At 52.9% G+C, this 13,393-nt stretch overlaps 1 protein-coding gene across 3 annotated transcripts in view; it reads right to left on the reverse strand.

Moving 5' to 3' along the window:
- Positions 1-13,393, reverse strand: part of slc39a14 (solute carrier family 39 member 14) — a 53,227-nt gene that overhangs the window by 31,536 nt on the left and 8,298 nt on the right. The window contains exon 2 of one of the 3 annotated variants that reach the window (XM_073061711.1): positions 4,664-5,102. In XM_073061711.1, coding sequence (XP_072917812.1) covers positions 4,664-5,040 — 377 coding nt within the window. In that variant the 5' untranslated portion in view covers positions 5,041-5,102. Of the gene's footprint in view, positions 1-4,663; positions 5,103-13,393 lie in introns of those variants that run through there. The other 2 variants (XM_073061727.1, XM_073061720.1) reach the window with 2 other exon arrangements.

Below are 13,393 nucleotides of genomic sequence, written 5' to 3' on the forward strand. Positions count from 1 at the left end.
TAGTAACTTCTAAGGTAGGGACATGTTTGGCACAACTTTGTGGGCCAAAGGGCCTGTATTGTGCTGTAGGTTTTCTATGTTTCTAAACCAGGCCAGTGGAAACAATTTGCCTAACTTTGATGCATTTGCTGATTTCGAACATGGAACAATACAGGTCCTTCAGCGCACAACGCGTGCAATCCTCCTAACCTGCTCCAAGATCAATCTAACCCCTCCCCTCGACATCATCCTCCATTTCTCTATCATCCATGTTCTATCTACCAATTTGTTAAATGTCCCTGATGTACAATATCGGCCTCTACCACCAGTGCATTCCACACACCTACCACTCTCTGTGTGAAAAACCCTACCCCTGACATCCCGCCCAATACCTTCCTCCACTATACCCGCTGGTATTAGCCACTTCCGGCCTGAGAAAAGCCTCTGGCTGTCCACTCTATTCTTGCACCCTGTCGGATCATACACCTGGATCAAGTCACCACACGACAGAATTCAGAACATGCACCAATCGTATGAAATATGATTCAGATCCAGGCTGTACCATTCCTGCCCTGGGATAGATGATCGTCACTGGTAATCTGCCCCAGTTTTATATGCTGACAGACCCATCCCCACCAGTACTGTACCCCGGTGTTACACAGTGACAAACCCGTCCTCACCGGTACTGTACCCCAGTTTTATATGCTGACAGACCCGTCCCCACCGGTACCGTACCCCAGTGTTACACAGTGACGGACCCGTCCCCACCGGTACTGTACCCCAGTGTTACACAGTAACAGACCTGTACCCCAGTGTTATACAGTGACGGACCCATCCCCACCGGTACCGTACCCCAGTGTTATACAATGACAGACCCGTCCCCACCGGTACCGTACCCCGGTGTTATACAGTGACGGACCCATCCCACCGGTACTGTACCCCAGTGTTATACAGTGACGGACCCATCCCACCGGTACTGTACCCCGGTGTTACACAGTGACAAACCCGTCCCCACCGGTACCGTACCCCAGTGTTATACAGTGACGGACCCGTCCCCACCGGTACCGTACCCCAGTGTTATACAATGACAGACCCGTCCCCACCGGTACCGTACCCCAGTGTTATACAGTGACGGACCCATCCCACCGGTACTGCACCCCGGTGTTATACAGTGACAGACCCGTCCCCACCGGTACTGTACCCCGGTGTTATACAGTGACAGACCCGTCCCCACCGGTACCGTGCCCCGGTGTTATACAGTGACGGACCCATCCCACCGGTACTGTACCCCGGTGTTACACAGTGACAGACCCGTCCCCACCGGTACTGTACCCCGGTGTTATACAGTGACGGACCCGTCCCCACCGGTACTGTACCCCAGTGTTATACAGTGACGGACCCATCCCACCGGTACTGTACCCCGGTGTTACACAGTGACGGACCCGTCCCCACCGGTACTGTACCCCAGTGTTATACAGTGACGGACCCATCCCACCGGTACTGTACCCCGGTGTTACACAGTGACAGACCCGTCCCCACCGGTACTGTACCCCAGTGTTATACAGTAACAGACCCGTCCCCACCGGTACCGTACCCCAGTGTTACACAGTAACAGACCCGTCCCCACCGGTACTGTACCCCAGTGTTACACAGTAACAGACCCGTCCCCACCGGTATTGTACCCCAGTGTTACACAGTAACAGACCCGTCCCCACCGGTACCGTACCCCAGTGTTACACAGTAACAGACCCGTCCCCACCGGTACTGTACCCCAGTGTTACACAGTAACAGACCCGTCCCCACCGGTATTGTACCCCAGTGTTACACAGTAACAGACCCGTCCCCACCGGTACTGTACCCCAGTGTTACACAGTAACAGACCTGTACCCCAGTGTTATACAGTGACAGACCTGTCTCCACCAGTACTGTACCCCAGTGTTACACAGTAACAGACCTGTCCCCACCGGTACTGTACCCCAGTGTTATACAGTGATGGATGACAGACCCGTCCCCACCAGTACTGTACCCCAGTGTTATACAGTGACGGACCCATCCCCACCGGTACCAGGGCTGATGGTTGTGAGTTGGTATCCATTTAGACAGAATATGCTGGGAATTGGCATAGCTGTGTCCAATGTGGAACGGCTGTCTGTTGCAAGCCAAACTGTGAACTGTGGAAAGTGGGATCAGTGCCAGAAGATAACCACACAGTGGGTATGGCCAGCAGCCACCCCCAAAGTCCTTGGTCCCAGAAAGTCAGAACAACCTGGCGTGATCCCATGGTGCCAGAGAACATTGGAGACCGTCTGGGGCCGTCTGAGCCAGGTTCAGAGTGAAATTACCTTCACGTCATTTCACCATCATCAAACCTGCATCCAGATCTGAAGTTGCTGGGAATTCAGAGTTCGGGCAACGTCCACTGAGGGAGAATAACACTTCCTTTATCAGGAAATTCTGCCCGCAGTTCTCAGCCCAGAAACCGTTTCTCCCTCCCCAGATACTGCCTAACCTCCCTTGTATTTGTGGTGATCTCTGCTTTACTTCAAAGCTCTTGCCACACCATCCCATCACTCACTCCCGGGATCAGACACAGAGTGAAGCTCCCTCCTCACCGTCCCATCACACACTCCCGGGATCAGACAGAGTGAAGCTCCCTCCTCACCGTCCCATCACACACTCCCGGGGTCAGACACAGAGTGAAGCTCCCTCCACACCGTCCCATCACACACTCCCGGGATCAGACAGAGTGAAGCTCCCTCCTCACCGTCCCATCACACACTCCCGGGGTCAGACAAAGAGTGAAGCTCCCTCCACACCGTCCCATCACACACTCCCGGGATCAGACACAGAGTGAAGCTCCCTCCTCACCGTCCCATCACACACTCCCGGGGTCAGACACAGAGTGAAGCTCCCTCCACACCGTCCCATCACACACTCCCGGGGTCAGACACAGAGTGAAGCTCCCTCCTCACTGTCCCATCACTCACTCCCGGGATCAGACACAGAGTGAATCTCCCTCCACACCGTCCCATCACACACTCCCGGGATCAGACAGAGTGAAGTTCCCTCCACACCGTCCCATCACACACTCCCGGGGTCAGACACAGAGTGAAGCTCCCTCCTCACCGTCCCATCACTCACTCCCGGAGTCAGACACAGAGTGAAGTTCCCTCCACACCGTCCCATCACTCACTCCCGGGGTCAGACAGAGTGAAGTTCCCTCCACACCGTCCCATCACACACTCCCGGGGTCAGACAGAGTGAAGCTCCCTCCTCACCGTCCCATCACACACTCCCGGGGTCAGACACAGAGTGAATCTCCCTCCACACCGTCCCATCACACACTCCCGGGGTCAGACACAGAGTGAAGCTCCCTCCACACCGTCCCATCACACACTCCCGGGGTCAGACACTGAGTGAAGCTCTCTCCACACCGTCCCATCACACACTCCCGGGATCAGACAGAGTGAAGTTCCCTCCACACCGTCCCATCACACACTCCCGGGATCAGACAGAGTGAAGTTCCCTCCACACCGTCCCATCACACACTCCCAGGGTCAGACAGAGTGAAGTTCCCTCCACACCGTCCCATCACACACTCCCGGGGTCAGACACAGAGTGAATCTCCCTCCATACCGTCCCATCACACACTCCCGGGGTCAGACACAGAGTGAAGCTCCCTCCACACCGTCCCATCACACACTCCCGGGATCAGACACAGAGTGAATCTCCCTCCACACCGTCCCATCACACACATACAGGATCAGACACAGAGTGAATCTCCCTCCACACCATCCCATCACTCACACCCACGATTAGATACAGAGTGAAGCTCCCTCCACACCGTCCCATCACACACTCCCGGGGTCAGACACAGAGTGAAGCTCCCTCCACACCGTCCCACCACACAATCCCGGGGTCAGACAGAGTGAATCTCCCTCCACACCGTCCCATCACACACTCCCGGGGTCAGACAGAGTGAATCTCCCTCCACACCGTCCCATCACACACTCCCGGGGTCAGCCACAGAGTGAAGCTCCCTCCACACCGTCCCATCACACACTCCCGGGGTCAGACACAGAGTGAATCTCCCTCTACACCGTCCCATCACACACTCCCTCCACACCGTCCCATCACACACATACAGGATCAGACACAGAGTGAATCTCCCTCCACACCGTCCCATCACACACATACAGGATCAGACACAGAGTGAATCTCCCTCCACACCATCCCATCACTCATACCCACGATTAGATACAGAGTGAAGCTCCCTCCACACCGTCCCATCACACACATACAGGATCAGACACAGAGTGAAGTTCCCTCCACACTATCCCATCACACACATACAGGATCAGACACAGAGTGAAGTTCCCTCCACACTATCCCATCACACACATACAGGATCAGACACAGAGTGAAGTTCCCTCCACACTATCCCATCACACACATACAGGATTAGATACAGAGTGAAGCTCCCTCCACGTTGTCCTATCACATGCAGAAGGACGGGTTTGATTCCCAGGGAGGTTCTCCTCTGAGCCGGGGGGCCGGCCGATGCCCAGGCTGCGACATCACTGACACGTTTCCAACCTCCCGGCCTCTGATCAGGGCTGCATCTCTGCCCGGCCCGGAGCATGGTCCCCAGGCTCTGTCTCACACGAGGCCCGCAAGCACGCACCTACGCCGGGATCCACGCCCTCCCGTGGGGGCAGCCGCTGCCGCTGGAAGAAGCGCCTGACCTTGCGGGACGCCGGTGCTCCGCTCCGGGTCTGAGTGTGACTCCGCTCCGGGTCTCCGCGGCCGCAGATACACAGTCGCTTTCGGGGAATGTAACCAGTCTGCGTCAGTCGACCAATGGCAGCCCAGGTCCGGGCCCCGCCTCTTAAAGGGACAGTCCAGCCCGGGACTGGAGAGCATCCGAATTCCGCTTACCCCAGCCCAGGAGATCAGACTCCCCAGCGGGTCGGCAGATGCCCCAGGATCCAAGGGAAGAACGGCCAGCTGCAATCCCGTCAGTAAAATCCGTCCTGCATTCCTGCCGTGCTGGCAATGCATTCACGTCCAAGACGGGAATTTATTCATGTGCATTTATCTAGCGCCAAGAAAATAGAAACGATCTAAGAGCAAGCAGAAGAAGCCAGGTTGAATAGTCAAGTTAGTTCAAAAACACTGGTTTTAAGGCAAGGTTTAAAGAGGAAAAAGACGGCGCAGGGATGACCAGGAGGGCAAGACCATCTCCGACAGTGGGGGGGCGGAGGTGAGTGACAAACTCCAATTGGAGCCTCACAGATTTGGCGAGGGGTGGAGGGGAATACAGAGGGAGAAAGGGGCTCTACCATGGGTAGCCAATACTGTCCAACACATCACCGGCACCAACCCACCCATCATCAGGAACATGTATACAGACAGGTGCTGGGAAAGGGGCATTAACATCATGAAGGATCTCACCCACCCTACTCATGGGCTACTTGTCCCATCCCATGAGGGAGGAGGCTACATAACATCCACGCCAGACCACCAGACTCAAAAACATTTACTTTCCCCAAGCAGTAAGGCTGATCAAAACCTCCACCCACTAACCCACCCCCAACCACTGCTACTCTACCATTTCCTGTCAGTCACCTTATGTACAGACACTCCTATGCCCAGCGTCACTTTATGGACATACAATCACTCTAAGAATAGAAGTGATCTTATGTATTTATATTTATTGTGTGTTTATTATCAATGTGTTCGTTATTTTATTGTGCTTTTTACTATTATTGTTGTGTTCTTTATCTTTTGTGTGTGTGTATTTTATGTTGTACTGGGTCCAGAGGAACAATTATTTTGTTTTCCTTTATATTTAGAGATAAGGACAATAAAGTGATGGTCACGTGAGGCAGGAGTACAGCTACAGAGTTGTCGTGTTCAAGGACTCTTCGGAAGATCTCACTGAATACACCATCGTTGTCCCACACTTTATATAAAAACTTGTAGACAAGTGTGTGCCCACAAAATCATTCCGAGTCTTCCCCAGTCAGAAGCCCTGGATGAACCGTGACAATGCAATCTGCTGAGAGCATTCAGGTCTGGCGACCAAGTCAGATATAAGAGGTCTAGGTACAATTTCTGGAAATTGGGCGAAGTAGCATTTCTGGACCAAACTTGATCACTGAAGGACGCTTGGGAAAGACTTGAATGCTGTTACCTTTTACAAAGTGAAACCAACTGACATCGGTGACAACAAGGCTTTGAGCTCTATTCCTTCGATGCTCACCTTGGTCATCAAAACATGGAGGAGCCATCAGGATCTCCCACAGTGCCTGATGACCCCGTGACGTTTCGTCTCCGAGGCCGACGTAACCCAGGGAAACCCAGGTAGGGTACCTGGCCAAGAACTAAAGATCTGTGCTGACCAATGAGTGGAGTGTTCACTGAGATCTTTAACCTCTCACTTCAGCAGTCTGAGGTACCCACCTGCTACAAGCAAAGCTTCAGTTACACCGGTGCCTAAAAAGAACGTGGTAGCCTGCCTGGATGACTATTGTCCAGCAGCACTTACATCCACTGTGATGAAGGGCTTTGAGAGGTTGGTGATGAAACATTATCAACTGCTGCCTGAGAAAATACTTGGATTCATTCCAGCTTGCAACAGGACCACAGCAGAGGCCATCTCCTTGGTTCTTTACTCAACCCTGGATCATCAGGACACCCTTTATGGACCAGCATCCCCTCAAAACTAATCAATAAGCTTCTAGACCTCGGCCTCAATACCTCATTGTGCGATTGGATCCTCAGTTTCCTCACTGGCACAGTCAGTTCAGCTTGGCAGCAACATCTCCTCCACAATCACAGGAGTATAACAAGGTGCGTGCTGAGCACAGCTCCAATGCCATACTCCAGTTGGCTGGCAACCGAATCAAAGGCGGTGATGAATCAGCATTTTGGAGGTGGTTTGAAGATCTGTCTGACTGGCTCCACAACAACTCAAAGTCAGCAAGACCAAGGAGCTGATTACTGGCTTCAGGAGGAGGAAACCGGGGGTCTGTGAGCCCGTCCTCAACGGGAGAGCGACTTTAAATTCTCCTGTGTTTTCGTTTCAGAGGGTCTGCCCTGGGCCCTGCGGGTTAGAACAATCGTGACGAAAGCACAGCAGCTCCTCTGCTTCCTTAGGAGTTTGTGGAAATTTGACATGACATCTAAAATTTCAAAAACTTCTGTAGATGTGCGGTGGAGAGAATATTGACTGGTTGCATCACAGCCTGGTATGGAAACACCAATGCCTTTAAAATGTAGTGGATATGGGCAGGTCCATCGTGGCTAAATTCCTTCCCACCAGTGACAACATCGACACAGAGTACTGTCGCAGGAAAGCAGCATCCGTCATCAGACAGCCCCACCACCCAGGACCTGCTCTCTTCTCACTGCTGTCATCAGGATCCCCACCACCCAGGCCATGCTCTCTTCTCACTGCTGTCATCAGGAACCCCACCACCCAGGACCTGCTCTCTTCTCACTGCTGTCATCAGGATCCCCACCACCCAGGCCACGCTCTCTCCTCACTGCTGTCATCAGGAACCCCACCACCCAGGCCACGCTCTCTCCTCACTGCTGTCATCAGGACCCCCACCACCCAGGCCATGCTCTCTCCTCACTGCTGTCATCAGGACCCCCACCACCCAGGCCATGCTCTCTCCTCACTGCTGTCATCAGACAGCCCCACCACGCAGGGCCTGCTCTCTTCTCACTGCCGTCATCAGGGACCCCCACCACCCAGGACCTGCTCTCTTCTCACTGCTGTCATCAGGAACCCCCCCACCCAGGACCTGCTCTCTTCTCACTGCTGTCATCAGGATCCCCACCACCCAGGCCACGCTCTCTCCTCACTGCTGTCATCAGGATCCCCACCACCCAGGCCATGCTCTCTTCTCACTGCTGTCATCAGGAACCCCACCACCCAGGACCTGCTCTCTTCTCACTGCTGTCATCAGGAACCCCACCACCCAGGCCACGCTCTCTTCTCACTGCTGTCATCAGGATCCCCACCACCCAGACCACGCTCTCTTCTCACTGCTGTCATCAGGAACCCCCCCACCCAGGACCTGCTCTCTTCTCACTGCTGTCATCAGGAACCCCACCACCCAGGCCACGCTCTCTTCACACTGCTGTCATCAGGACCCCCACCACCCAGACCATGCTCTCTTCTCACTGCTGTCATCAGGAACCCCACCACCCAGGACCTGCTCTCTTCTCACTGCTGTCATCAGGAACCCCACCACCCAGGCCACGCTCTCTTCTCACTGTTGTCATCAGGAACCCCACCACGCAGGGCCTGCTCTCTTCTCACTGCTGTCATCAGGACCCTCACCACCCAGGCCATGCTCTCTCCTCACTGCTGTCATCAGGACCCCCACCACCCAGGCCATGCTCTCTCCTCACTGCTGTCATCAGGATCCCCACCACGCAGGACCTGCTCTCTCCTCACTGCTGTCATCAGGGATCCCCACCACCCAGACCATGCTCTCTCCTCACTGCTGCCATCAGGACCCTCACCACCCAGGCCATGCTCTCTTCTCACTGCTGTCATCAGGACCCCCACCACCCAGGTCATGCTCTCTTCTCACTGCTGTCATCAGGACCCCCACCACCCAGGCCATGCTCTCTTCTCACTGCTGCCATCAGGACCCCCACCACCCAGGCCATGCTCTCTTCTCACTGCTGTCATCAGGGACCCCCACCACCCAGACCATGCTCTCTCCTCACTGCTGCCATCAGGACCCCCACCACCCAGACCATGCTCTCTCCTCACTGCTGCCATCAGGACCCCCACCACCCAGGCCATGCTCTCTTCTCACTGCTGTCATCAGGGACCCCACCACGCAGGACCTGCTCTCTTCTCACTGCTGTCATCAGGGACCCCCACCACCCAGGCCATGCTCTCTCACTGCTGTCATCAGGGACCCCCACCACCCAGGCCATGCTCTCTTCTCACTGCTGTCATCAGGGACCCCCACCACCCAGGCCATGCTCTCTTCTCACTGCTGTCATCAGGGACCCCCACCACGCAGGACCTGCTCTCTTCTCACTGCCGTCATCAGGGACCCCCACCATACAGACCACGCTCTCTTCTCACTGCCGTCATCAGGGACCCCCACCACCCAGGCCATGCTCTCTTCTCACTGCTGTCATCAGGGACCCCCACCACGCAGGACCTGCTCTCTCCTCACTGCTGTCATCAGGATCCCCACCACGCAGGGCCTGCTCTCTCCTCACTGCTGTCATCAGGAACCCCACCACGCAGGACCTGCTCTCTCCTCACTGCTGTCATCAGGAACCCCACCACGCAGGGCCTGCTCTCTCCTCACTGCTGTCATCAGGAACCCCACCACGCAGGGCCTGCTCTCTTCTCACTGCTGTCATCAGGAACCCCACCACGCAGGACCTGCTCTCTCCTCACTGCTGTCATCAGGAACCCCACCACGCAGGGCCTGCTCTCTTCTCACTGCTGTCATCAGGAACCCCACCACGCAGGACCTGCTCTCTTCTCACTGCTGTCATCAGGAAGAAGGTACAGAAGCCTCAGGATTCACGCCACCAGGTTCAGGAACAGTTACTACCCCTCACCCATCAGGATCTTGAACGAGTGGGGATAACTTCACTCATCCTATCACTGAACTATTCTCACAACCTATGGACTCACTTTCAAGGATTCTTCATCTCAGGTTATCAATATTTATTGCTTATTTATTTACTAATACTTTTTTTCCATTTGCGCAGTTTGATGTCTTTTGCCACAGGTCGTTTGTCCGTCCTGTTGGGGACAGTCTTTCATTGATTTTCTGTTATGCTTCTCGGATTTACTGAGCATGCCTGCAAGAAAATAAATGTCAGGATTGTATGTAGTGACATACATGTACTTTGATAATAATATTTAATTTGAGCTTTGAACTTGTGTACAGGGAATGATATCAGCTGATAGTCTAGCTGTAACAGAGGCACTGAGGGGTCCAGCAGTGACAGAGACACAAAAGGCTGCAGGAGTTACACTGATTTGGAGTTACACTGATCTGGAGTTACACTGATCTGGAGTTACACTGATTTGGAGTTACACTGATCTGGAGTTACACTGATCTGGAGCTACACTGATTTGGAGTTACACTGATCTGGAGTTACACTGATCTGGAGTTACACTGCCAGCTGGAGAAGTTCAGCCTCTCTCAGATGCTGTTTGACTCGAATCACAATCAGGTTTATTATCATTAACATATGTCCTCAAAAGGCAATGATATCTCATAAAGGTGGCATCCATCATTAAGAACCCTCCCCACCCAGGGCATGCCCTTTTCTCATTACCACCATCAGGAAGGAAGTGAAGCGAAGTTTATTGTCACTTAACTATATACACGTATATGTATAACCATATGACATATAGAGAAACGAGACAATGTTTCTCCGGACCGGGGTGTAAAGTACATAACACAATATAACTTATGAAGGTAAGGAATCTACAGACGAATCACACACATACAACATGCTAAAATGCATTAATATTAAATATTGTAGAGTACAGTACAAATTATCCAGTGACACTTTGAATACGAAGCAGCCGGGAGTTCAGAAGCCTAACAGCCTGAGGGAAGAAACTGTTTCCCACCCCGACCGTTCTTGTCTTTATGCATCGAGTCTCCTGTCTGAAGGTAGAAAGTCAACGAGGATGCTGGATTGATGGGTGGGATCCTTAATGATACCAAGGGCCCTGCATTCACAGTGCTCCTGATAAACGTCTCTGACGGATATTAGGGAGACCCCTGTGATCGTCCCGGCTGTTCTCACAGTCCTTTGTAGGGGATTCCTGTCCGATGCTCTGCTGTTCCCATCCCCGATGGGAACGCAGCTTGTCAGGACGATCTCAATGGTGCTCCTGTAAAACGCGGTTAAGGTGGGTGGTCGAGGGGGGTGGGGGGGGGCTCACTTGCCTCAATTTTCCTGGGAAGTGGAGGCTCCGCTGTACTTCTCACACTCAAAGTTTTAGGAACAGCTTCTTCTCTGCCAGCAAATTTCTGAATGGTCTATCAATACCACCTCACTGTTTTGCTCTTTTTTCACTGTTCATTATTTTAAAATATTATACACACACACACTCACACACACCTTATTACAATTTATATTTTACTTTAAATGCAATACCTAAAGTGTACTGCTGCTGCGACACAACATCAGGCTTCTCATCACTGACATTCCTTGTGTTCTGGCAGCAGTACATTGCAATACGTTCAAAAAATACTCCGGGAAATTACAATCATTATGGAAAAAATAAATAAGTACAGTGCTGGCGGATGATTTAGTACATCTGCACTGGATTTCAAGGCGGGTGGTGGCAGGTTCGAACCGGCCAGCTCCTTGCACACTTTCCATCCGGACTGGGCTGAACGTTGAGCTAGACAAAAATACTAAAGGAACAGCTGATGCATCACAAGGATCGGAATGGAAGGGCCGATGGGTCACAAGGGACGGAATGGAAGGGCCGATGGGTCACAAGGATCGGAATGGAAGGGCCGATGGGTCACAAGGGACGGAATGGAAGGGCCGATGGGTCACAAGGAACGGAATGGAAGGGCCGATGGGTCACAGGGAACGGAATGGAAGGGCCGATGGGTCACAGGGAACGGAATGGAACGGCCGATGGGTCACAGGGAACGGAATGGAAGGGCCGATGGGTCACAAGGAACGGAATGGAACGGCCGATGGGTCACAGGGATCGGAATGGAAGGGCCGATGGGTCACAAGGAACGGAATGGAACGGCCGATGGGTCACATGGAATGGAATGGAAGAGCCGATGGGTCACATGGGACAGAATGGAAGGGCCGATGGGTCACATGGGACAGAATGGAAGGGCCGATGGGTCACAAGGATCGGAATGGAAGGGCCGATGGGTCACATGGGACAGAATGGAAGGGCCGATGGGTCACATGGGACAGAATGGAAGGGCCGATGGGTCACAAGGCCCCGAAAGGAACAACAGCAAAAAATTAGTGCAAAAGAGAGAAAAAGTGAGGTAGTGTTTCTGAGCTCATTGTCCATTCAGAAATCTGATGGTGAAGGGGAAGAAGCTGCTCCTAAAATGTTGGGTGAATGTTTTCAGGTTCCTGTACCTCCTCCAGTAAGAAGAGGGTCTTGTCCTGGGTGGTGAGTGATGATGCCGCCTTCTTGAGGCATTGACTTTTTGAACGGACAGACAGACAGACATACATATTGATCCCGAGGGAAACTGGGTTTCGTTACAGCCGCACCAACCAAGAATAGTGTAGAAATATAGCAATATAAAACCATCAATAATTAAATAATAATAAGTAAATAATGCCAAGTGGAAATTAGTCCAGGACCAGCCTATTGGCACAGGGTGTCTGACACTCCGAGGGAGGAGTTGTAAAGTTTGATGGCCACCGGCAGGAATGACTTCCTATGACGCTCAGTGTTGCATCTCGGTGGAATGAGTCTCTGGCTGAATGTACTCCTGTGCCTAACCAGTACATTATGGAGTGGATGGGAGACATTGTCCAAGATGGCATGCAACTTGGACAGCATCCTCTTTTCAGACACCACCGTCAGAGTCCAGTTCCACCCCCACAACATCACTGGCCTTACGAATGAGTTTGTTGATTCTGTTGGTGTCTGCTACCTCAGCCTGCTGCCCCAGCACACAACAGCAAACATGATAGCACTGGCCACCACAGACTCATAGAACATCCTCAGCATCATCTGGCAGATGTTAAAGGACCTCAGTCTCCTCAGGAAGTAGAGACGGCTCTGACCTTTCTTGTAGACAGCCTCGGTGTTCTTTGACCAGTCCAGTTTATTGTCAATTCGTATCCCCAGGTATTTGTAATCCTCCACCATGTCCACACTGACCCCTTGGATGGAAACAGGGGTCACCGGTGCCTTAGCCCTCCTCAGGTCCACCACCAGCTCCTTAGTCTTTTTCACATTAAGCTGCAGATGATTCTGCTCGCACCATGTGACAAAGTTTCCCACCGAGCCCTGTACTCAGCCTCATCTCCCTTGCTGATGCATCCAACTATGGCAGAGTCATCAGAAAACTTCTGAAGATGGCAAGACTCTGTGTTGTAGTTGAAGTCCGAGGTGTAGATGGTGAAGAGAAAGGGAGACAGGACAGTCCTCTGTGGAGCCCCAGTGCTGCTGACCACTCTGTCTGACACACAGTGTTGCAAGCGCACGTACTGTGGTCTGCCAGTCAGGTAATCAATAATCCATGACACCAGGGAAGCATCCACCTGCATCACTGTCAGCTTCTCACCCAGCAGAGCAGGGCGGATGGTGTTGAACGCACTGGAGAAGTCAAAAAAACTGACCCTCACAGTGCTTGCCGGCTTGTCCAGGTGGGCGTAGACACGGTTCAGCAGGTAG

The sequence above is a fragment of the Hemitrygon akajei genome, chromosome 1, assembly GCF_048418815.1.
Source record: "Hemitrygon akajei chromosome 1, sHemAka1.3, whole genome shotgun sequence".
NCBI lineage: Eukaryota > Metazoa > Chordata > Chondrichthyes > Myliobatiformes > Dasyatidae > Hemitrygon > Hemitrygon akajei.